At 36.5% G+C, this 24,100-nt stretch overlaps 1 protein-coding gene across 43 annotated transcripts in view; it reads left to right on the top strand.

Annotated features, from left to right (window-relative positions):
- PTPRD (protein tyrosine phosphatase receptor type D) overlaps positions 1–24,100 on the top strand; it is a 2,297,676-nt gene that overhangs the window by 2,144,904 nt on the left and 128,672 nt on the right. For 33 of the 43 annotated variants that reach the window (XM_078062238.1, XM_078062257.1, XM_078062267.1 and 30 more), the window contains 3 exons: positions 11,895–11,985; positions 17,526–17,735; positions 22,404–22,564. In XM_078062238.1, coding sequence (XP_077918364.1) covers positions 11,895–11,985; positions 17,526–17,735; positions 22,404–22,564 — 462 coding nt within the window. The remainder of the gene's footprint in view (positions 1–11,894; positions 11,986–17,525; positions 17,736–22,403; positions 22,565–24,100) is intronic. The other 10 variants (XM_078062277.1, XM_078062275.1, XM_078062274.1 and 7 more) reach the window with 1 other exon arrangement.

The following is a 24,100-nucleotide window of genomic DNA, read 5'->3' as shown; positions in this document are numbered from 1 at the left end:
GAGTACAGTGTAGAGGCCAGTGGGCCTGAAGTGAAAAATTAAATCCAGTCAATTTAAGTAGTTTACTGATTGTATATAGTTAGTTGATTATAGCCAATACATTTTATAATCAGTATAGCTAGGTGGTTTTAGCCAGTAAAAGAAAAAAAATATTTTCACTGCAATATGCTAAGTATGAGTATTGTGGTTGACCATGGAGAACAAAAGAAGATGTTGACTCTGTCCCCAAAGAGCTACCCTAGAGTGGGGGATACAGAGAAACAGATATAACACATGCTAATGATGGAGTTAGACTCTATTTTAAGAGCAGCTAACTGATAATGAAATGGGTCAAAGAGGTTTCTCATTTAATCTTAGAAGACAAGTAGGACACATACAAAAAAATCAGAGTGAAAAGATTATATGAAAGGGCTCATTAGTAAAGGAAGTGAGTTATCTTGTAAGGCCTGAACAAGAGAAGTAAGAGAGGTATACAAGAGCCAAGTTGCACTCAGAACTTGGAACTATATCCGGGAGACGGTGGAAATTCAGTAAATGTGTTTATTCAGGAGAGTGGCATGTATCATTTATATAATACCTAAGTTTCCTTTTTTTCCATTTTAGGAAATATTTATTGGGTATTTGCTGCATGCTGGAGATTGTTATCTCCTTGCTTTCTCATTTCTTGTATCCCACATGATCATGTTTAGATGAAACTTGCTATGAAAGATTTGAAGGTCAAGAATAAACTATGAGATGTTTATACATATTTTATGGATTGTTGGGACCTTCACATTTATCAGCAATCTGGTGACATAATTAGGGCAGCTCTTAGGGAAGATGGTTCCTGAAGGCATATGTTGGAAGGATATTGGAGCAACATAGAGAAAAGTGTTGGGATATCATTGCATATTTGGTTGATTCTAGGTAAATAACAAGATTCTGAAATCAGATGGTGATGAGAGAAATAGGATGCAGAGGCAGATGAGAGCAGTAGTGTAGTAGGAATTGGTAACCACTTTAATGAGGGATCAAGGCAGAGGAAAAATGTCATAGATAACTCTGAGAGTTGAGTTTGGATGACAAAAGTGAATGATACTGCCATTCATCCTAGAGGATGAGAAGTCAGGAGGAAATGACTGAGTTCAATTTTGTGTATGTTTTACATGAGGTATCAGTGAAATACCTACTTAGAGATGTGGGTTTAAAGAAATTACTAGGATTATGGATAGAAATTTGAGAATCATTAACACAACAGCAAAGCATTTATGGAAAAAGACAGAGTCACTGAGACATGGGGTGAAGATATGAAGCAAAGTTTAAAGTAAATGTCTCAGGAAGAAAAGAGCTGGTAGAGCACACAGTAGGATCTGTTACAAAGTTAAGTGGAGAACCAAGCCAGGGCAAGTTCATGGCAAAAGATTTTTCAAGAAGGTGTATACAGTCAGAAATTTCCAAAGCTTCAGAAAATTTTAAAAAGATGATAGAAAAAAATCAATTATTAAAAAGTAAAACTGTAAACAAGAAGTTTTTAATATAGTGCCATGGTTGAAATTTAGAAAACTCTAATAATTGGTGACTTTGACTTAACTAAAATCCATTCTTCCAGAGAAAACCTTCTGTTCTTATTTATTTGATGAAATAATTGGAGGATTTTTACCAGATGGTGGAATTTCCAAAAGATTATGACTAAAATAAATTCAGTGAGAAATCAGATCCCCTTTTTTGTCTCTTCTTCTTGTATCATTCAGAAAACTGGAAAATGAGAATGGAATATTAGTGTAATTTTTATTCCAACAAAATTTAATATGAAAGTGAGGTTATATTTATCCATTTTTGTTTAAATCATCTGGGGAGATAGATATATATATTACATATTATATATATATATATATATATATATATATATATATATATATATAATCTCCTATCCTAGTGCCAGACAATGTTTTAGGGATTTAGTAGAGACAATGCTTACTTTCTTACTGCTCTTACACAACATAGTTAATTGGGGAACTTGGACAAGTAGAGTCCGTTGAAATGGAGTTTTAGGATACCAAAGCTTAGCTGAATAAGGGAGGCCAAAGGAGGAGCTCCCAACCCCAGTTTAGTAGCTCGGGGAAGGTTCCGGAGAAAGTGACAATAAAACAGAGGCTTAAAGAATGACAGGAGCCTAGCTGGTTCCTGGGAGTGGGGTTGGAGAGATGCTGTTTAAGGATACAAAAAATAGATCATGTGAATATAATGGAGTAAGTCCTGCCAGAGTTCCAGGCCAGCTCGGGTGTCAGGGAGACATCTAGAAGGAGCTAATATGTAATCTGAGTCTTGAGGGTGGGAAAGATTTAGAAAAGGCAAAATAGTTGCAAATTAAGAAAGAACAGGGTAAAGACATGGAGTATAAATTTAAACCATACAAAGACATGAATTGTCTATTCACGGAAAGAGCAATTGAAAGATGAAAATAATACAGTATAATTTGTAGGATTTGTTATTAGTTTTCAAGACTTAAGAAAAAATGTCTTCACTGAGTGACTCTTTATCCAACTGGCTTGGTGGAATGTGTTAAACATTACTGAGAAAGGCATTTTAGTCCTTTGGTGGTAGATTTTTGGTTCATTTCCCAACTTCTGAAAAAGTCGAGAATATTGTAGAATATAGTCTATCTTTTAGTGCTTTTCTTTAGCTTGTTCAGTTTTCCTCTTTGTTTTATTTATGTACTTCCTCTTCCTATATTTGAAATGGGAGTCAGGGAAAAGAGGTAAAACTTTGGTAACAAAGAGAAGAGACCATTTCGTAACATAAAAAGAAAGCAAATGACTGTGGGGAAAAAATGTGTTCTAGAAATGAGTTAAAGATTCCCAGAAATATATTCTAGTCACTCTGTGGAAAAGAGCAAAAGACAAAACTAGGAAAGTATTTGAGTGGGAAGAGTATCAGAACCATAGGAAATGAAAAGCAAATCTCCTGCTGGAAAAAAATAAACAAGTAAAAATGCTAAATAATCTACATACATTGGACTTCTTAAAGGGATAATAACATAAAGCTACGCATTCTGTCTTCGTTGGGCGCAGTCCGTTATCGCAGGCAGCCGTGTGCCATGCTGTGCCACTTGCAGGGATGTAGCTTTTTGTTCAGTAAGCCGGGGGAGAAAGGAGGAGAGAAGACAGGTTTGATACCCGAGCTGTGGGCTGGGTTGCTAACCTGCATTTAGGTGAAAGTTCTTTAGAAAAATTCTTCTAATTTGTTTTCTAGTAAAATGAAATTTTGGTGATTGAAGGGCTGTTTTTATCAACAGAAAGCATGCTTTCTCATTTCCGGCCAAGGTAATTGGGAAGTCTTGACCCCAACCCCCAGAAACAAATCTGTCTCTTGTGAATGTGACAGTCGAGGCTCATTGCTTCTGTGTTCTTTCATAAGTGGTTTTTGTGTGGAGAAGTGGGGAACCTCCCTCAGGGAGAGGCTACATTTCTGCCACCAGGAATTTGTGGTGCTTCAGGCTCCTACTTGGATGGATAGATAGAGGGGGCAGAATGCGAGTCGGAAAATCTGGCAACTTCACCATTCTTCAGAAGCAAGTTGTGACGAAGGGAACTTCCCTGACTTTACAGAGCAGGATTTTACTTTGGGTGGTAAGGAAAAATGTACCACACAGATTGCAGTAAGAGATAAGCTGTCAGAAGTTACCTAATATAACTTAATTTCATAGTAATCATTTTATATTTATGAAAAATAGAAATGAATAAGAACATTTTATGAATTTTAAATGTCTTTGGTCTTACTAATTTGGCTTTCAGGTTGGCCTTTTTCCTCTTTTAAAGAAGATATTCTTGGAAGCATGGCTTACAAAGGTGCTTCATAAAATGTGTGCACTATTACTAGTTTAATGTATTAATGTATCATCTGTTTAATGTTTAATGAGAAATAATTCACTCATCACATGGTTGTCAACTGCAGTGGTAAAGGTGTAAACTTGTGTGGTGCTTTACAGTTTACTGAAGGCATTTGAATGTTTTATTTAAGTCTCAAAATAAGCCTTTGAGGTGGGTATTCATGCCATTTATGGGTGAGTAAAGTGAGGCTCAGGGATTCTAAGCAGCCGGGCCACAATCATAAAGTTGATACTAAATAGTTGTGATAGTGACAGGGGGCTTCCTAGTTGCTGCGCGAGGGCATTGCACACAGTAACTGATGAAATCTTCACAAGAAGGGTGCTTCTCATTTTATGGCTGAGGAAGTTTTGAGGTGGGTCAACATGGCCTGGCCACATGAGAGCAGAGCCAAAGAGGAAAGATTCGAACCCAGGCAGTCTGGCTCTAAGCCCACATGTTGAACCATGACTTACACGAACCATGATTTGTTGGTCAGACCAGGACATTTTTTTTCTAGGACAATTGATAAACCATTAAGAACTCAAGGACAAGTAAGAATGGACAGAACTGCCCCAGACAAACCTTAGAACAAGGAGTCATTAGGCACATGTGCGGTCATAGATCATGGAAATGTGTTAAGTGTTATGGAGCAATAAGATCAGTAGATTGTCATGAGAATTTAGATGAGAGATAAAGGGAGAGGCTTCCCAGAGGCCAGCATTATCACCCACCATTTTATAAAAAAGGAAAATGAGGCTTTAAGCAATTAAGTAACTTTAACTTGTCTGACAACACATAGCTAAAATGATTGAAAACCTTAATTTAAACACAGAGACTGAAAAGATCATTTAACCTGCTCTGGGTTTTCTATGGTAAATTAATTTGATTTAAACAAAATATACCCAAATAACCATGGAAAATATATATATATATGTGTGTGTGTATATATGTTTGTTACCAATATATATATATATATATATATACACACACACACATATATATATATGATATTATGTAAGGAATTAAATTCATCATTAAATTCTGAGACAGATTTTGACCTCCTAGTTAAATAATGAGTTTAAGAATACTAATACATTCTACTAATACAAAAAGCCTGGCTGAATTTGAAGAGGGACTGCCACAAAGACCAGAGCTCGCCTTCCCAAATAATTATATGGAGCTGGGCCCCTTGGTGATAACATATTAAATAAAATTAGTAAAACTCTACTTAATATAATTAAAATTCTGAAGGTTAGATTTAACCTAATTAAATCTAATATACTGGGAAAACACAGCTTACTTTATAAGTAGTCAGAGCATTTGCAGATATATTGATTCTGAAGTTATTTATTTTTCTACTAGTTTAATAGTTAAAGTCTATGTCAAAAAATGTATTTTGAGCTTAAACTTCAAGCTTGAGTCAGATAAGCTAAGCATAGTGTAAACTTTAATTTTATCCATATATAAAGCTGGTCTATACCCAAAAACATTTTTTTCCATTTCAAGCAAGTTCTTTCAGTTCATATAATTTGATTTCAATTTGTAGAGTGCATCTTAGCTCCCCATTTCACTTTTCCTATCTGAGTCATCTTTTTTTTTCTTATTATCCCATGAGATTAGAATAAGAATCATTACTACACTTGTAAAGAAAAGAACTTTTGCAAAAAGAAGTATGTTTTCTCTAAACAGTATTTGGCCACGTCATTGCTGATTTAGAGAAAGGAGCAAATGCTGAATTGAGGTCGAGAGTTGAAAGTTCTTGGAGAGAAAGGCTCCGAGTGTTTTGACTGCCTGATTTAAGAGATATGTAAGTTCCCAAAAGCCACCTATTCCACCCACTTCCACTTTTCAATGGAAAAAGGACTCAGTGATAAAATGGCAGAGATAAAAAAAAAAAATTCCAGTGAGGTTATATGTATATTTGCTTTAGCAGTACATTTTAAATATACATGTCTTAAATAGTATAAGAAAATTATGGAGTAAAAATGTCCATTAAGACCATATAATAGGGGAAATTGATCTAATCAGAGAGGTCAGGAAAGGTTTCAATTAGAAAGTAAAAAGTGAGTTGTTCTTTGAAGAAAGAGAGGACTTTGGACTTGTGAAAGTGACAGAAGGTTCTAGGCAGTTAGAACAGAATGATCAAGGGTTTGATGACAGAATAGACCAAAGTAAATTCAAGAATCATGGAAAACTACATTAAAAACTAATGATGTAATGTATGGTGATTAACATAACATAATAAAATAAAATTAAAAAAAAAAAGAAACTGAAAACCCATCAGGGTGTAGCTCAAAGGGCACAGAGAGATGGATTCAGGCAAGATGTTGCTGAGTCTTATGAGACTTTGTGGCCTTTATATTAAGAGCAATGAGAGTCCATTGGAATGTTTTAAAACTGGAAGTGGTACAGTCAGTTGTCTATTGCAAAATGAAAATTTCAGAGACTGGACTAGAGGCGGTTAGGTTCAAAGAAGAGAGAAAGTCAGGAGACAAAGGTAGCTTGAGACATGGAAAGAGGCCGGAGTGGTGGCTGCTGGGATACGAAGAAGCAAGTGGACTATAGATAGAGTCTGGAAGTAATAGGACTTGGTGGTGCATTGGATATGAGAGGGAAAGCGTTAAAACAAATTGTCAGTGATAACATCTAGGTTTATAGCAAATGGATCATGGTACAATGGTGGGAGATTTATTTTGGAAGCATATCCTTTGTTTTGTTTTAACCACAGTAAATTTGAGGTAGTTTTGTGACATAGACAGGAAGAAATGGAGTTGGAGGGGGCATTCTGGGATGAAGATATGAATCAGCAGATAATTTGCATCTAGTTGATAACTGATGCCCTGAGCTAGAATGAGACCATGTAGGAAGAAGAGGGAGTAAAGAGAAGTCTTTGGCCAGAACTTGAGGGATTCTACCATTTAATAGCAAGGTAGTGGGTAATAAATCCTGTTAAAGAAATAAGATTAATGTGTTGAGAGATGTAAGTGGAAAACCAGAAGAGTTGGGTATAAGAAATGGCTGAGAATGTTTCGTGAAAGCTCTCATTAACATTTTCAGATTCTGCTAAGAGATCACATAAGACAAAAGTCAAGGGGCGCCTGGGTGGCTCAGTTGGTTAAGCGACTGCCTTCGGCTCAGGTCGTGATCCTGGAGTCCCGGGATCGAGTCCCGCATCGGGCTCCCTGCTCAGCGGGGGGTCTGCTTCTCCCTCTGACCCTCACCCCTCTCATGCTCTCTCTCTCATTCTCTCTCTCAAATAAATAAATAAAATCTTTAAAAAAAAAAAAAAAAGACAAAAGTCAAAAGCTCTCCTTCTGATGCAGTCCTGCCAGTCGCTGAGGACCCTGGCATGGGCAGTGAGGTAGGCTAATGAGGCAGAACCTAGAGTATAATTGGGTGGAAAGTGAGCAGAAGATGAGGTAGTGGAGAACAGCAAGAAACACAGGTCTCCTCAGAATTTGGGTAGTAAGGGGTAGGAGAGAGCAAGAAGGATGACTGGAGTGGGATGTGGTTTGTTTGTTTTTTAAATGTCAGGTATTTATACAGGGTTGGAAGCTAATAGAAGCCAAAGGGGAGGGAGAAGTTGAGACATATGAGAAAGAGGGGGTATGATGTATAGTCAACTTCCTAAGAGAGTGGATGATGGGAACCAATTCAAGAAAGTGATTGGCCTTCACAAATAGAGCCAGCCCCTCTGCTGTGCCCAAAGGACAGATTGTGGTTACATAGAGATGCAAGAAGCCTTATAGTTTGGTAGGTGGAAGATGAGAGAGTTTTAGTCTGAATGTTTTTATTTTCTCTTTACATAAACATAAAGCTATCTTCTAGTGAGGAGTTAAGGATGTCTAAGGTTCAAGGCCAGGGGAGAGGGTCTGAAAAACTTGTTGTACAAAATGGAAGGATGAGGTACCTGGGAAATTGTGGTGGGTTGGCCAGGCGGCATCAGAGGCCTGAAGTTGCCGAATATGAATTTACAAAATCATTCTCCCCCGTGCATTATTTCTAAAGCCATGTGCAGCTCCTTGGCTTCAGGCACAGAGAAGGGCAATTACAGATTTTAGCTAATATACAGTGGAAGATGCAGTCTCCAGAAAAGAAGAATCAAAGATCTGAGAGCCCTGGGTGATGCATGGTACCCTCTGGAGCTTGAAATCACCCAGGCTAATGGCAGAGTTTAGGAGAAAAGGAAGACCATTGACCCTGGGGGAAAAAAAGAGGGGGTAGAGAAAGAAAGAGAGAGAGAGAAGGAAGGAAGGAAGGAAGGGAGGGAGGGAGGGAGGGAGAAGGGGGTTTCTGAAGAGGTTCATAGATGACAAAAATCAGTGAGAGAAGAGTATAATAAAATAATAAAAATATAGCTGAAATGTATGAGCTTCAAAAAAACAGGCACTTGTTTTTTGGCCTGCTTTTTGTTTTTAGCTTAAGGGGGGAGGAAAAAATACCTGGAAGAAGCAACAGTGAGCCAGGAGGGAATCCCTAGGCCCTCCATCTGAGGTGAGTGGGTGGGGGAGGGGCATGAATAAACAGACACCACATGAGAAGCCTGTGAGGGAAGCAGGATTGTCAGGGAAAAACCAGGTTTCAGGAAAGGCAAAGAGATGGGTGTTTGCAAAGCCATGGTTGCAGAGAACATGGGTGAAAATGTGTGGATTTAGTCCCAGGCCAGACTTTCTTATAATACGGAGTTCCAAATGCCCTATGACAGATTTCTTTCAATGAATGAGAGCTGCTTTGATGCGGCTCCACTTTGACTGCTCTAGATGAATGCTTTGGACATCAGGAGACAGAAAAGGCCATGCATATCCAGCCACACTGTTAATTACTTGCTATGGGGGAGGCTGTTCAATTCTTATCCCAGCCACAAGTTGAATGAACAGTTGGGGAGTACGGCAGAAGAAAAGAATGGATTCTTTTTTCATGTACAAGAATAGCAACTCAAGTATGAAAGCAGAGGAAAAATTAATAGAATTCATCATCTTAACCTTGATTTCCAGGACTTGGAAAGAGGACAATGGGAGCTCTGGATAATGTGTAATATCATTACTTTAGGCAAAGAAAAGCAGTCCTGACTTGGTGCAATTGGTAGTGAAAAGCAAGAGGTTCCCTGATGAGTGTGTTTATCAAGTACATCTGCAGTGTTATTTTGTACACTCAGTTGTAGCCCCTGTCATTCTTCTCCAGGCTCATTTAACATGATGGACTTGTTTGGCAAATCCTTCAGGTGGTAGGAAGATAGGAAGAGGAGGAAACTTACTCTGGATCATAAAGTACAAGATACTGGCCTCTCTCACACACTCCAACTCTTCCTTCTCATCCTCTTTGATCATCATGATTATTGGTAGGAAAGAAAGTGATTGGATCGGTGATGTGATTCTGGGAGTCTGTTGATTAGTTGCTCAGAGTACCATGGAGAGAAGGTTCCAGTATAGTTGTCTGGTTTGACCTGAATTCTTGATTAGGGAGAAAAAATGTTTGACAAGTTCCTGAACTTGCATCTCGGGGAATGTCACTAAGTCCTACTTGAATAATGTAGTTCAGATGCATTTCTCCCACGATTATGGTCAGTACTAACAACAGCAGCTTGCATCAGTTTGGTGCTACCTGCCACACACTGTGCTCACATTTTTCAGAGCATACAACTGAGATTAAGGGATGTTAAATGATCAGCCCAAGATCACACAGCAAATTAGTGACAGAGCTTCAATTGTGGGCCAGATGTATCTCCAGGTGCCACATTCTTCACCAAAACACTCTAAAATAGCACTGTTCAATACCATGAAAGCCACATGCGAAAGAAATTTTCAATTTTCTAGCAACTACAGTAAAAAGTACAAGAAAATGGGTAAAGTTACTTTTAATAGCATATTTTATTTTACCTAACATATCCAGAATATTATCATTTAACATATGGTCACTATTAAAAATGTATTGCCAAGATATCTTATATTTACATTTCATACTAAGTCTTAAAAATCTGATGTCTTTAACATTGCGAACACATTTCAGTTCAGGCTAGCCACATGTCTCGCTCGTGGCTACCATACTGGACGGTGCATCTCTAGACTCCATTTATGGAAACAGAGATCTTTTTTTCCCCCCCTTTTTATTGTTATGTTAATCACCATACATTATATCATTAGTTTTTGATGTAGTGTTCCAGGATTCATTGTTTGTGCACAACACCCAGTGCTCCATGCAGAACATTCCCTCTTTAATACCCATCACCAGGCTAACCCATCCTACCACCCCCATCCCCTCTAGAACCCTCAGTTTGTTTTTCAGAGTCCATCGTCTCACATGGTTCATCTCCCCCTCCGATTCCCCCCCTTCATTCTTCCCCTCCTATCTTCTTTTTTTTTTCTTAACATATATTGCATTATTTGTTTCAGAGGTACAGGTCTGAGATTCAACAGTCTTGCACAATTCACAGCGCTCACCATAGCACATACCCTCCCCAGTGTCTATCACCCAGCCACCCCATCCCTCCCACCACCCACCACTCCAGCAACCCTCAGTTTGTTTCCTGAGATTAAGAATTCCTCATATCAGTGAGGTCATATGATACACGTCTTTCTCTGACTTACTTTGCTTAACATAACACCCTCCAGTTCCATCCATGCTGTTGCAAATGGCAAGATCTCATTCCTTTTGATGGCTGCATAATATTCCATTGTATATATATACCACATCTTCTTTATCCATTCATCTGTCGATGGACATCTTGCCTCTTCCCACAGGGAAACAGAGATCTTTATCACAAGATTTTACTGAGTTTATTGCAGGTTTTGTTTTGATATAGTAGAAAGAGGCCTTCCTATGTGTGCTGTTGGTCTCTGTGATACAATGTAATGCAAGGTTGGTAGCGCCCATCCTGTGGTCTCTTTTCCCTGTGTGGCAACCTTCTCTTTTAAAAATGTGTGTGTGTGTGTTGATTTTCACAACAAGTCTCCACAAAATAATGGAGTTTTTAAAGTATGTTATAATACAGAGTAAATGAAACAGAAAAAGAGCCGGACTCTTGCCAAGGTTAAGATATATATAGGTTTGTATCCCCTTACTATATGTTCTAACTTGGGTTATAATTTCATCTCTCTGGATTTATCTTTTTGTCTGTTACCTGTCCTTATATAGTTTTTGAGACTGTATACATTTAATATAATACCTGAGAGGTAGAAAGTGATTGATGTATTAGCTATTATACACATACATTTAAAGTTCTTGTATAGTTACTACCAAAAATCAAGCAGAGTCATGAACCATGAATACGAGAGCGAGGTATACATTTTGTGGAAATTGCAAAACAATTTTTCAAATAACCCATATCTACTTGTGAACAGGTACCTTTATAGTTACTTAAATTTTAGTTGACTATTCTTAATGTGAGTACTCAATTTCTTTTGCCCTTCTTATACATTTATTTTTTTAATTCTATTTTGAAGGCTCTCAGATAGTGATTGTCTCCAAATTTCTGCAGTATTTATCTTAAGGTTTGCAATTTGATGGGTTGAAAGCAATTACATCATTATATAACTGTTGTGAAGTTGTGGGTAATTTTTATGTGTTTAATTTCTTATCCAAATAAAAAGTATTTTAGTATAAATGAAATCATTGTCGTCATCATCTAGGCATTTGTATGAGCTAAGAGTAATTTTTATTATACATTTTCTTTAAATAAAATCCCCTTATAAATTGATGTCATAGAAAATACTTGGTTCAGCAGCTGGTGATGCTGGATTTCAGTATACTAAACTTGTATGTGCCCAGCACCAGGGTCCTAACAAACTGTTTCTGCTCTGTTTATGATACCTAATAAAGAGCAGTCAACCATGGTGATATTACCATACAAGATCATTGAAGTCACACATAAATGTCTACCCATGTTGTTTTTAAAATTGAGCAAACAGGTGGTTATTTCTCATTGATGGACAAGTCACTCCATGTCCATAATTTGCTTTCATTCTCAATCACTGGTCTGTGGAAGATTTAAGGACATATCCGTTTTCTTTTCCCTTTGATCTAATCTTATTTTTGTCCATTCTTGTGCAGAGGTTACTACATAATAATTGTGCCTTTGAAGAAATCTCGTGGGAAATTTATCAAGCCATGGGAGAGTCCAGATGAAATGGAATTAGATGAGGTAACTATGTGTTTTTTGGCTGTGTCTTTCATTAGTTATTTAATTTATTAAACATACTCTTCATCTGTATGGGAGGAAGGTGCTGACTTCTGTATGGTTGGCTGGTCAGCTGGTTGGATGGTTCAGTGCTATGGGCCTGATAACCTCTAGGGACCCCAACAGAGAACTCTTTGCTTTAATTAAAAGACATGTAGCTGCAGTAAAGCTTACAACCTGTCTAATCTTTGTTGGCTTTAATATTTTGTGCCTTGTCCCTTGTAAAACATGATGCAAGGTGTGCAAGGTGAAGTGAATTGTCAGCAAAGACTTAATAATCATCATTGCTATGAACTCCAAGGTCTGCTTCATTAGTGTAGTGGTAGCTGAAGCTGTTACAAATGCTAAATTGCAATTTGCACCAGAGTTCAACATCTGACCTACTATGCATTCTTGACCAGTTTCTCAGAGAATTATGCTGATTAGCACATTTGCCTTATTCTATATTTTGTAGGATTTCAGAATCAAAAATGCATTTAACTGCAGGGGCAAACAAAACATATCCCCAAATTTTGAGCCAAGAAAGAAATATAGAACAAAAACCACAGCAAACACCAAATAGTATGATTTTAATTTCTGAAATCTTACAACAATAGTAGGTGTATTTTAATTAATACTCTTTTTACAAAAAGAACATTTGTTTTTGGTTTTTTATTTTTGTTTTTTTTTTTTTGGAAGTTAATACATAGTATGAAGAAAAAGACCTAAATATTATACATTCTATTTAGATGGGAAAACTGTGATCAGAAATGTTAAGCCATATACCCAAAGGGCCAAGCAAGTTAATGGCTGTGGTTCAGTCAAATACAGGAAAGATTTTGCTCTTTTAACATGATGCTGGTTTGAATCACTTCAGAAAGCAAATTAAAAGGCCCCCACTTGGGGACATATGATATTTTAATTTGTTGAGTTTATTTACAACATAGGCCACATCTTATAGCCCAACCTGTTGTTTCCAGGTATTTTCTTTACTTTAAATCAGTGCAAGGGAGCAGGAGAAAGAAGAAATTCCTTAGCTGCATTACAGGGAAAAGATGTTTATTTCATACATGTCTGCACTAAGGAGACTGTGATCTGACAGATAAGGGCTGTTAGCTTCTTTTGGCAGACATATATCCTCTCTAGACATATGGTTCATCTTCACCCACTTCATTTATCTGAGTTAAACTTGATCAAGTTCAGAAGGGGAGATGAGTTCAAGGTTAGGATTGTGCTTTTATGTCACTCTTTAATGATTAGATAAGCACTGGAGGGGTGTAAAATGGCATATCATTTCAATAATGTCAAGTAATTTATGTTATAATTTTTTTCTGTTAATAAAGAAGGAATAAAATCATTTTTCTATGTTAGAGGAATAGTAATCTTCCATCTGAATATGCAAAATGTCAGCTGGTCTTTTGTAAACATTTTTTTTTTAAAGATTTTATCTATTTATCTGGAAGAGAAAGAGAGAGAAGGAGCAGGAGGAAGGGTACAGGGAGAAGCAGACTCCCCGCTGAGCAGGGAGCCCGACGTGGGGCTTGATCCCGGCACTCCGGGATCATGACCTGAGCTGAAGGCAGACACTTAACCGACTGAGCAAACCAGGTGCCCCCGCTTTTTTAAATTTAAATTCAATTAGCCAAAGTATAGTGCATCATTAGTTTTTGATATAATGTTCAATGATTCATTAGTTGAGTATATCACCCAGTGCTCATCATATCATGTTCCCTCTTTTTAGGTGCCCCTTTTTTAAACATTTTGAAGCAAGGCATGCTTTTACTTGCAACTGACTAATCAGTTAATCTTGAGATTGTTATATTATTACTTATTAATTAATCAGCTCTCAAATAAATTACTGAATTCCATTGGAATTGCTTTTAAAATGCGAAGGTAACTTGTAGAATCTATGAATCTTTCCTCCTGTTAAAAACAAGAAAAAAAAGCAAAAAACAAGTTATCAAAGAATTAAAATCCAATCCAAAAATTATGTCAAATACTTTTAAATAATAACCTTTTCCTAGAAGTAGAACCATTTGCTAGCAATAGGAAGCTGATTCTCTTTTATAGCCAGGTTTTAACCTCCAAAATGCACAGCAATACTAATGGATTAAAGTATAGAGCTATATGACATTGAACTTTCCTGCAATTAAATTCTATGGGTCTGTGCTGCTGATTCCCATAACAACGGGTCATTTTAATCATCCCACAAGTTGTGGTGCATTAATCTGTGTAATAGTTTGATAAAGAACATTTATTAATTCAAAATTTTGGGGTCAGGATGGGTTGTTTCCCACTTTTCTTACTGATATAATTGAGACCACATTGTAGAATTAATGGTGGAAGAAATAAGATATGCATTGACTGGAAAATGAAAATTATTTCTGATAAAAAACTAAAGCCCTTGATATATCTTCTGGAATTACCTCCAATACATTTTGTAACTATTGTGTAGGGGAACAAATGAAACTAGTCTATGACCTCACTTTATGCTTACTCATCCAGTTTCTGATCCCTACAGACATTTTTCCCCCCATCATGGATAATAAAAGCATTGTTATAATTTTATCTATAGCTTGGTACTGCCAGCTTTGACAAAGCAATGTTCCTCTCTTAAATGTATTTGACCAAGTGATTTTTTTAGAAAGACCTATAATTCAAATGGTTGAAACCGTATCACTGAATATAATGGTGGCCTAAGGGGATTTCCACATGTATGCCTCAGCTCTAGGCCCATAAAAAACGGAAAGAGGCTTCCTAAACAGAGCCACTCTCAATATTATCTTCTGAGCTCATTTTTCCTTTGTCTGGGGATAATCTCCACATAATAAATTCATGCACTGGAACTTCTGTTGTCAAGGTCAGACTGGGCAGAGCAGACGTTGATAGTCAAACTGAATTTCGGACAGAATGACTCATAAAATATTAGTTATATTTAATTCAGGGCAGGTTTTATAATATATCATAAGCTTTTCATCGCATTTACTTCAAAGGCTTGCTCTTAAATAATGTGGTCATTTGTAGTTGTAACTTCAACATACTGGGTAACTTTGGTAACATCTGAGTACACTTGAACAATTTAAAGTATAACACAGGAAGCATCTTGCAGAGATTACAGCAACCTCCGGGGGCAGAGTTGATATTCCAGGTTTGACCTTAAGGAACGGCTGCATTGCATCTAAGGAACACCAAAAAACCCAAATATTTTATTCTAAGGTACTTCCTCCAAGTCTTCTAAAGAAACCCTAGCAAAAGGTATTCATGGAGATGACAGTGATATGGATGAATTATGACAGTTGCATACATGTGAAATATGGATAAAATCAAGGTAGGGTTTGATCAGTGAAGTGGAAGAGGGGACACAGTCACATAAACAACTGATGGTAAATGTTTCTGATTAACCAACTTCAAAAAGCTGTTCAGCTCATCTGCAGTATGTTTGTCCTTAAAGTAATGGCTCATTGTTTACTACATATCAATAATAACCTTTGTAATGACTTTTCCAGGAAACTATTAAATATTTGGCATCAGAATTTTTAAAATAACATGTTAAAAGAATCCAGGAAAAGGAAATCTAAGTACACATTCAGCTACATTAATGAGAACAGATAAAAAATTACATATGTCTAAGTATAGATTGAGTTAAAACAATTTAGATTATTGATTCAGCTTAAATGTTGCATTTGTGTTTTCTTGATATTGTATAACCATTAAGCAAACAAAAATATAATTTGAAAAATCCCTTACATGTAATTTCATTTTATTTCACCAGTTGCACCGATTATATATCGCCACTTCTGCTATACCTTCGTGTCCTCATTTATAAAATGGGGATATAATAATAGCTTAACTTATAGGGTTTATTATAAGGAGTAAATGAACTAATAAACATTTAGGCTTCTGAGAACAGTGCTTCAACTAAGTGCTTAATAAATATTAGCTATCATTGTGATTAGCATTATTATAAGTAAACCTAAACCTGACAACAGGATTCAAAGATAGTGCTAAGTCTTGGCCTTGTTTTATTTCCTCTTCACTGGTGCATAATTGATCAGCCTACCTGAATGTATCATCAGATAGTCCAAATTTGCTAAACAAGTGATGCCCAGTCTACTGGGATTCTCATAACAGAGCTTATAGTTCATGTAATTTTCATTGCATCAATAAACTCAAAGTTAAAGAAAATATTAGAACATTAGAAATTAGATTCAAAACAACGTGGGCACAGATTATCTATATAACCCAAAGAGTGTTTACCTATTTGATTTACATCTGACCAGCTGAGCTCATTTACAACCCTGGGTAGTATGCCATCAGGTTCCTAACACAAGGATTTGACGTTTGCTGTATATAGACTCTGCAACCATTATCACAGAAGCCTGGCCTTGGGAGCTAAGCAGATGTCACTACTACTTTGGTTTTTGATCTATCATTTCCACTTATATAACAAGAGTAGCAAATAATTTCACCATAATGTTTCCATTAGTACCTTAATTTTATTTATTGAGTTGAAGACAAGTTTCATTCCAGAAAAAAAAAAAGACATCACAGACTGCTACAAACTTTTTCCCTTGGTTATGCCCTATCAAATACCAATATATTTAAGGGGAGAAGACAAAGCTAACTTCAACATTATTTTGAAATCATTTGTCATAAAATATCATTAATGTGACTTTCTAATGAAAAAGGTGAAGGCAAAACAGGAATATTGAAACATAAGTTCTACCTTTTTCTTTTAGAGATGCGTGAAGGATTTTTGTGTACATGTGTGTGTTTGTTTTCTTCAGGGTAATATTAAACTTAATGTTTATCTACCCTGTCTGTTTCACCTAAGAAGATAATTCAACCTCTCCAGGGAACTATCAGCTCCAGAAAAGTTGATGTCGTGATAAATGTGAGGAATAACCAAAAGGCTATTTAAGGAGCCAAGAAACCAAGTCAAGCCATAAATTGTTAAATGAGTGACAATGTCTATATAATATAAGTTTCAATTAAAACTTGGTCATTAGATTCTATTTCTGCTGATTTGAGGGTATTTGTATCGTATAAATGATCTCACTACTAAAAACCATCTAAAATGGTACTAACCTCGCCGAAAGTCGATCATAATTGATGGCTTTATTTGAGGTTACTATTTGTTTAATAAATAACAATAATAAAGCCTGCATGACAGGCTTTTGTGAATGAAGCTGACTTTTTTTTACTTAGGTTATAATGTACTCTTGCCCTTTGAGAAGATTTCATTAGGGTAAACAGTGATATGAGCTACCAGCGAAGGAAGGGTCTAATTGTCCTGTGTTTATTGCCCGGGTCTTGCAAGAGCAGTCTACCACCTTACTTTAATAGCAAGACAAGCATTTGAAAGATAGAACTGAGATTTAGTGACGCTGACATGGTACATGAAATATGGACAAATTGTAGTTGAGTTGTTCCCAGTCCTGAATTAATTTCTCCCATTAAATAGTCATTAAGTTGGGTTATTGTTGTTTACATTTCTTTTTCTGTTTCCCACGTTTTTCCTTAAGCTGCTTAAAGAGATATCTAGGAAACGCAGAAGCATCCGATATGGGAGAGAAGTTGAATTAAAGCCATATATTGCTGCTCACTTTGATGTCCTTCCCACTGAGTTCACCCTGGGGGATGACAAACATTATGGTGGATTTACAAACAAGCAACTCCAAAGTGGTCAAGAATATGTCTTCTTTGTGTTAGCAGTGATGGAACATGCAGAGTCTGTAAGTTAATTGTGCTGGCATCTCTTTCCTTTGGTATTCTTACATATTTTCACCAGAATAGGTCTATTTGGGGGATATGTAGATATATCCATCCTAATTATTTCTCATGAGCTATCATTAACTTAAGTGGAGCAACAGGCTGCCTACTCTTTAAACACTGCTGAATAATCTGCTTGAGATTTCATTATAAACAAGGCTGTGTCCCTAATGACATGGAATTCAGGTGGGCTTTTTGGCTTATGAAGTGCCGAACTGATAAGACATGGTTCTTGGAACCATCAATGTGACACATCTGGAAAGGACGGTGATACCCATCACTGCTCAAAAGCGCCTTCGTCAACCCTTAAAAATGACTGTTCTCAGAGAAGTTTATTTGATTACAATAGAAACTATCAAGTTCTGCAATTAAACATAGGGTATTTCCAGGTATTCAAAAATACTGATTGAGGGTGATTGTGTTTTATTCTCCTGCAACTGCCAGTGAGCCCACAATCTCTACCCAGATTCGTAGGGAAGGTCTGTCTAGGAACAAGGCAAGCACAGCCACCTTCTTTAATTATAGCAATTTACCAATGACTTTATCAGTGAAAAGCCAAGAATGTTAGAAAATAATTCAATAAAACAGAGAATTCCTAAGGTACTCTAAATAATGAGTTGTCTTCTTTTATGTAATTCATCTTGCTCTTATGTCGTTTTATGCTTCAGTTGCTGTGAATGTTAAAAAAGGAGAGAGAGAGAGAGGAAGAGAAATTGTAGCTGTGAAGGGGGAGTGGATTTTGAAGTGGCAGTTCACATTAACATTTAATATACATATTCTAACTGTATCTTTCTAATAGGGGCCTAAAACTGACAGGCGTGGCAGCTCAGTTGAGCCAGTCACTTCCCTTATAGAGGAAGCCCGAGATGTCTCAAAGATTTCTTCACCTCGGGTGTTAGCACATATAGTGGGGCTTCTCTTCAAATGACTGAAGGAATTCCCCTGTGGAAAATCAAAACACAAAGGCAGCCTTTCTGCCTGGTTTACCTTTGTGCGCAGAATGTCATTTGAAAACAAAGTGATGGGCTCCCTGGAATTTTAATGCATGGATATGCTTTCTCTTTTTAGTTGAAGGTTTTAAGGCAGAACATCAAGGGAATAGAATGTTAGAAATCATCTTTTTCTTTCTTGTTTTTAATGACTTTTAGATATTTGAAGTAATTTTCCTTACATAGCTTTAAGATGCTTCAGAAAGCACGTTCAGACCATTGAGGTAGATCAGAGAATTCAGCAAAGAGCAGCCTCCGCAGACCACGCAGGCTGATGACACCGCTGTCAGAGACTCTGGTTTGATTTCTCCCAGATGTTTCTAGTGTTTAAATGCATTACCAATGATGAAGAGTCTACACCAGCCCTTAGTATGTCATTTCACTGTTTCATTAATTATGTAATTAGGACTTTTTCCAAATAAATTATCTGAATTGTCCCTTTTCTCCATCATCTTTCCCAACAATGCTCTTTATGTGTTGTATATGTTTTCAGGCCAGCATCTACTTTATAGAAAAGACTTGTATCCAATGAATATAATGTTGGCAGTGATACTGTCATTTTGTAAGCCTCAAATTTTTGTGAATAATTGTTGTTAAGCACCTAACCACTCCCAGGGTAGGCTAATAATTTTCATAGAGAAAAGACCCACCCCTCAAAACGTGAGCTTTCCCTAGTCCATTATTACTTCATGTTAAGAGTATCAGAGGGCTGGTTTAGAACAACCAAAGGCTATTACCCCCACACGTTGAACAAGTTTTATTTTCACGAGGCTGGTATCACTTTATGGTTTTGTTTTCTTTTCAGTTTCTTACGTCTCTATTTCCTGATTTGGGTTGGAAATCTGTGTGCTTTGGGAAAACCTCTGCCTAGATTTGTATCTTGGCTGACCAAGATGATTATCTCAAAGGTCGTTGGTAAAGAATTTCAAATCACAGAGTTTTGTTTATTTTTGTCTGCCAAACAGTTGAGTGTGACCTACAAGATAGAAAGGGGAAAGTATAAACCAAAACAAACAATTATACTTATATAAAGAATCATGTTTCTTGGATATTTAGTGTCTTTGCCAAGTCCTTACACTGTACATGTCTTTTTCTTTTTTTTTTAGCTGCTTCTGAGAAGGTTGGAAATGTACTGACTTTTTATCTTTTGACACATTCGAAAATCTGGAAATGTAGTCAGTCTCTCCTAAGTACTATGGGGAAAGTGGGAAAGAATAGAATACAAACATTTAGTGGGGCATAGGCCTTCCAGATTGACCACTAAGCTTGCTGCACTTAAATTCAAAATATATGCCCTAAATTAATTCTTTAAATGCAGATGAAAAAGTTAGATATACTTCCTAATCATGGAGAGATGAGAATACGCTCTCATGTCTTGATAAAATCAGCCATTTGAAAAGATGAACAATTTATTTTATTTGACGAAGATTTGCTGGGAACTCATTAAGTGCAAAGCTCTGTGCTAGCTGCTTTGAGTGTACAAACACAAGCGGTATATAAATCCCTACCTTCCTGGAGTTCATAGTTTCATTAAAGAAAATAAGGTACATGCACAAATAAAAAAAGGAAAATAGAGCTGGATGAATACCATTAAAAAAGGAATAAAGAACTACCTGAAATTTTAAAAGTTGTTTTTACCTATATTTTGTGAAATGATTGATTATTTCCAGTTAAGGAGTGGTAGCTTCACTGGAGGCAATATTTAAGCGGGGCCTTGGAGATCAGTTAGATTACAGGAGCTAAATGTTGTGGAACTTGTGAGAGGGTTAAAGAGAGAGAATAGGGCATTTAGGGAGTAGTAGCAAGAAGCTCACTATGATGGAAAATGTTGTGTGTGATACAGAAGTTTAAAACAAAATCACGGAGGCCCTTAAGATCCCTGCTAGGACATCTAGGGTTTATTTAGGAATCACCAGAGAGCCTCCTGAAGGTTTTACAGCTATAGTTTAGGATAATAACTCTAGCAGCCCTAGAGACTGTTAGAGGAAGAAAGAAATTCTTGGTATGCTTTGGGTGGGCATGAAAGAGGTCCTGAAGAAAAGTGGTACCCATGAAACTGGAAAGAGAGTAGATCAACCTGAGGGTCATTGGCAAAATAAAATCAGTAGTTTTTCATTCCTAGGTATTGAGAAGATGAGAAAAATTAGCAAGTTGGAAGGAGGGTATATCTAGCAAGCAGGGAAATAACACATGCAATTCTTAACTTGCAGATAGATGTAGGAATCTCTAGCAATAATTGGAAATGAAAGTCTGGGAGTTAGCAGAGTTTCTGACTTTAGAAACATTAATCAGGAAGTAATCTGCATAGAAGTTGGTAGTTAAAGGTAAGGATGCCCTTGCCAGAGAAGGGAGAAAATGACTAGCAGAAAATAAAACTTAAGAATGCTGGCACAGGATGGATTCAGAGGTGGTCATGATCAGTTGGCAAGATTAGAATGGGACCAGTTGAGTATAGAAGTAGGAGAATCAGTGGAGGAGTTTTCAATAAGGCTCAATCAACTATGGCAAATCTGGAAAAGATGTCTGGAAGGGACTGAATAATGACAATTCTATTTAGCAAATGAGAAAACAGAATCAGTGGTAGAGCTGGAGTGAGAAGAGATGAGAAGATAGTGGCAGGACAGGTGGGGCAGCCCATAGGTGTTAATTTTTTCTCTATTAGAAAAAGAAAAGCTAGGACCTTACACCAGGGGCGGAGCTGGGGGGGGAGAGGCAGCAAAGTCAAGACAATACTGTGCCAAGAGAGTCTGAAATGAGACATAGGATATTATAAAAATAAAATTTATAGTATTCAGTCCATTCCTTCACCAAGTAACTAAATATTTTTCCCAACTTCATTAAGGGAAAGTTAACAAATATAATTATATATTTAAAGTGTACAGCATGATGATTTGTTGTACAATATACATTATGGAATGGTTACCAAGATCAGGATAAGCAGCATATCCGTCTGCCCACATAGTTAACTCTTCGTGTGTGTGTATGTGTGTGTGCTGAAATATACTTAAGATCTACTCTCAGCAACTTCCAAGTATATAATGCTGTATTATTGACCATAGTCACCATGCAGTACATTAGATCCTCAGAACTTCTTATAACTGAAAGTTTGTACCCTTTGACCTACATGTCTCCATTTCCCCCTCCCATTTTTCCCTATAAATGTTTACTTTTTAAATTTGATCTCCTTAACTGGCTAATAATGTCTTTAGGGCTGGAACTATCATATTTCTGTTGATTTTCACACAACACATAACACCTTGGCACAGTGTAAATGCTCTTTGAACATTTTGTAAATGGTTAACTGTTTTACTTTATACTTCGTAAGATCATTTAATATGTCATATATAGATCCCAATGAAAATGTGTCTACAGAGTAACTTATACCATCAAAAATGATTTGATTAGAAAATATTTCACTCTACAAGGAAATTTCCATTGCAAGATCCCTTTACTTTTTCCTCCTTCCTCCCTTTTCTCCCACCTCTTTTCTCATCCCTTTCCCTCCTCTCCTTTTTCACTGACATTGTTTCATACACTTAACATCGCATCCACTAAGTTCAGAAGTTTTGCTCCTTCTAATGCTATGGACACACACTAGAAAGTCATTAGTTTATAAGTAACACAGACTCTGTTTTTCCTCAGAAGATGTATGCAACCAGTCCCTACTCCGATCCCGTTGTATCAATGGATCTGGATCCACAGCCCATCACAGATGAAGAAGAAGGCTTGATCTGGGTTGTAGGTCCTGTCCTTGCAGTGGTCTTTATCATCTGCATTGTCATAGCTATCCTTCTTTATAAAAGGTAGGTTTGCCTAATATCTCTATTGCAATCTTGGTAATCCTTCTATGGTCATTATGTGGTTACTATTAATGAAATACTTCAGTGTAGCCCCCATAATCATTGGAAGATGTTTCCATTAGATTAGAATGAAATGTAAAGATTGTGCTGTTTCAAATCCCATTCAGGTGTGGTATGGACTTTCTTGCCCAGCATTCATGGATCCTAGCCTTGGTCTTATGAGCTACTTTAAGCATTCGGAGCACTTTGCATGGCACTTTGCAAGACATGAGTACATTCACAAGCAGATAATTCCAAGCTTGCATCTGATTGCTTTAGATGATTAATTGCTCAGTGTCAACATGGTTTTAGAAATACTATTACAAATTTGCACATTTGTACCCATTCCATATGTCTAATGAGTGCATGAGCTAAGATTTTTTTTCCTGTAGCTATTTCTCAAAACAGTGAAAGTAGCTAAAGTTTGAAGATAAAGGAAGGAAAAATGTGGAAGAGAATGAATTTTTTTTTTCTTTCTATAACCTTTATTCTATAGTGAATTCTATTTGTGTCCAAGAAGGGGATATAAGGTACCATTTTCCTTTAAAAAACTAAAACCACAAACTTGGCCGTTATACTCTCAGGTTTTGATCCGATTTGGTGTCTTTGACTACAATTAAGATGCAAATAATCCACATCTACCCCATGTTTTCTGATCTTCCACCCCTTTTCAATTACATTTCTGCCTCATTTATAGTAAGCTAGATTTTTCCCCTAGTCCCAGTCAGTTGGAAAGAGTACATTAGTAATTCTTTTCATAACTCCTTTCTGACTTAAAAAATATATAATATTAAAATATGTAAAATTATAAAAATTAACATATATAATACATTCTCTTAAACATGTAGAATGACTAAATTCTGAATTATCTCCCTTTATGTCATTTTTTCTTTTCTTCCAATCCAAATTTTATTTTTATGAAACTTGAATCTATGTTCCCATTTTTCTTTGTAGTATGTCATCTTTCAGAATGCTACTGTGAAGATGATATCTTCCCACTACTATGAAATAGCCTCCCCTCCATAACCTTGACTTTCAAAATCAGATGAGAATGTCTTCATTTTGATTCTTGCTCACATGCTTAATCTGATAATCTTATTTCCATTAGCTCTCTTTCCTATTTATCTAGCTCTCTTCACTGGGCTTATATTAATTATTTCTACCTGTATTCTTTTGTTAAGCATGTTCTTCTTATATTCCTAGAATAGTCTTTTATTTATTTATTTGTTTATTTTTATAACCGCTTCTCAACTTAAAAAAAATATCCTTTAAGACACTTGTCCTTTGCAAAACTTTCTCTTAACAGGCTGTATTCCATTTTATTTCAGTGTAAAGAGAGGGTTGAAAAGAAAAGACAAATTAAAGAAAGAAGTTCATAACCATAACCCATTAAATTGCCTATCCTATTTTAGCCTTAAGAAGGAAAGAAATATCCATCATTTTTTTTTTCCTGATCACTGCCATTACTCAGTTATCCATACTATAAGATGGCTGAAAAAG

This window comes from Halichoerus grypus, chromosome 14 (assembly GCF_964656455.1).
Source record: "Halichoerus grypus chromosome 14, mHalGry1.hap1.1, whole genome shotgun sequence".
Taxonomy (NCBI): Eukaryota; Metazoa; Chordata; class Mammalia; order Carnivora; family Phocidae; genus Halichoerus; species Halichoerus grypus.
Note: the sequence above shows the minus strand (reverse complement) of the source record. Positions and strands in the feature narration are given on the sequence as shown.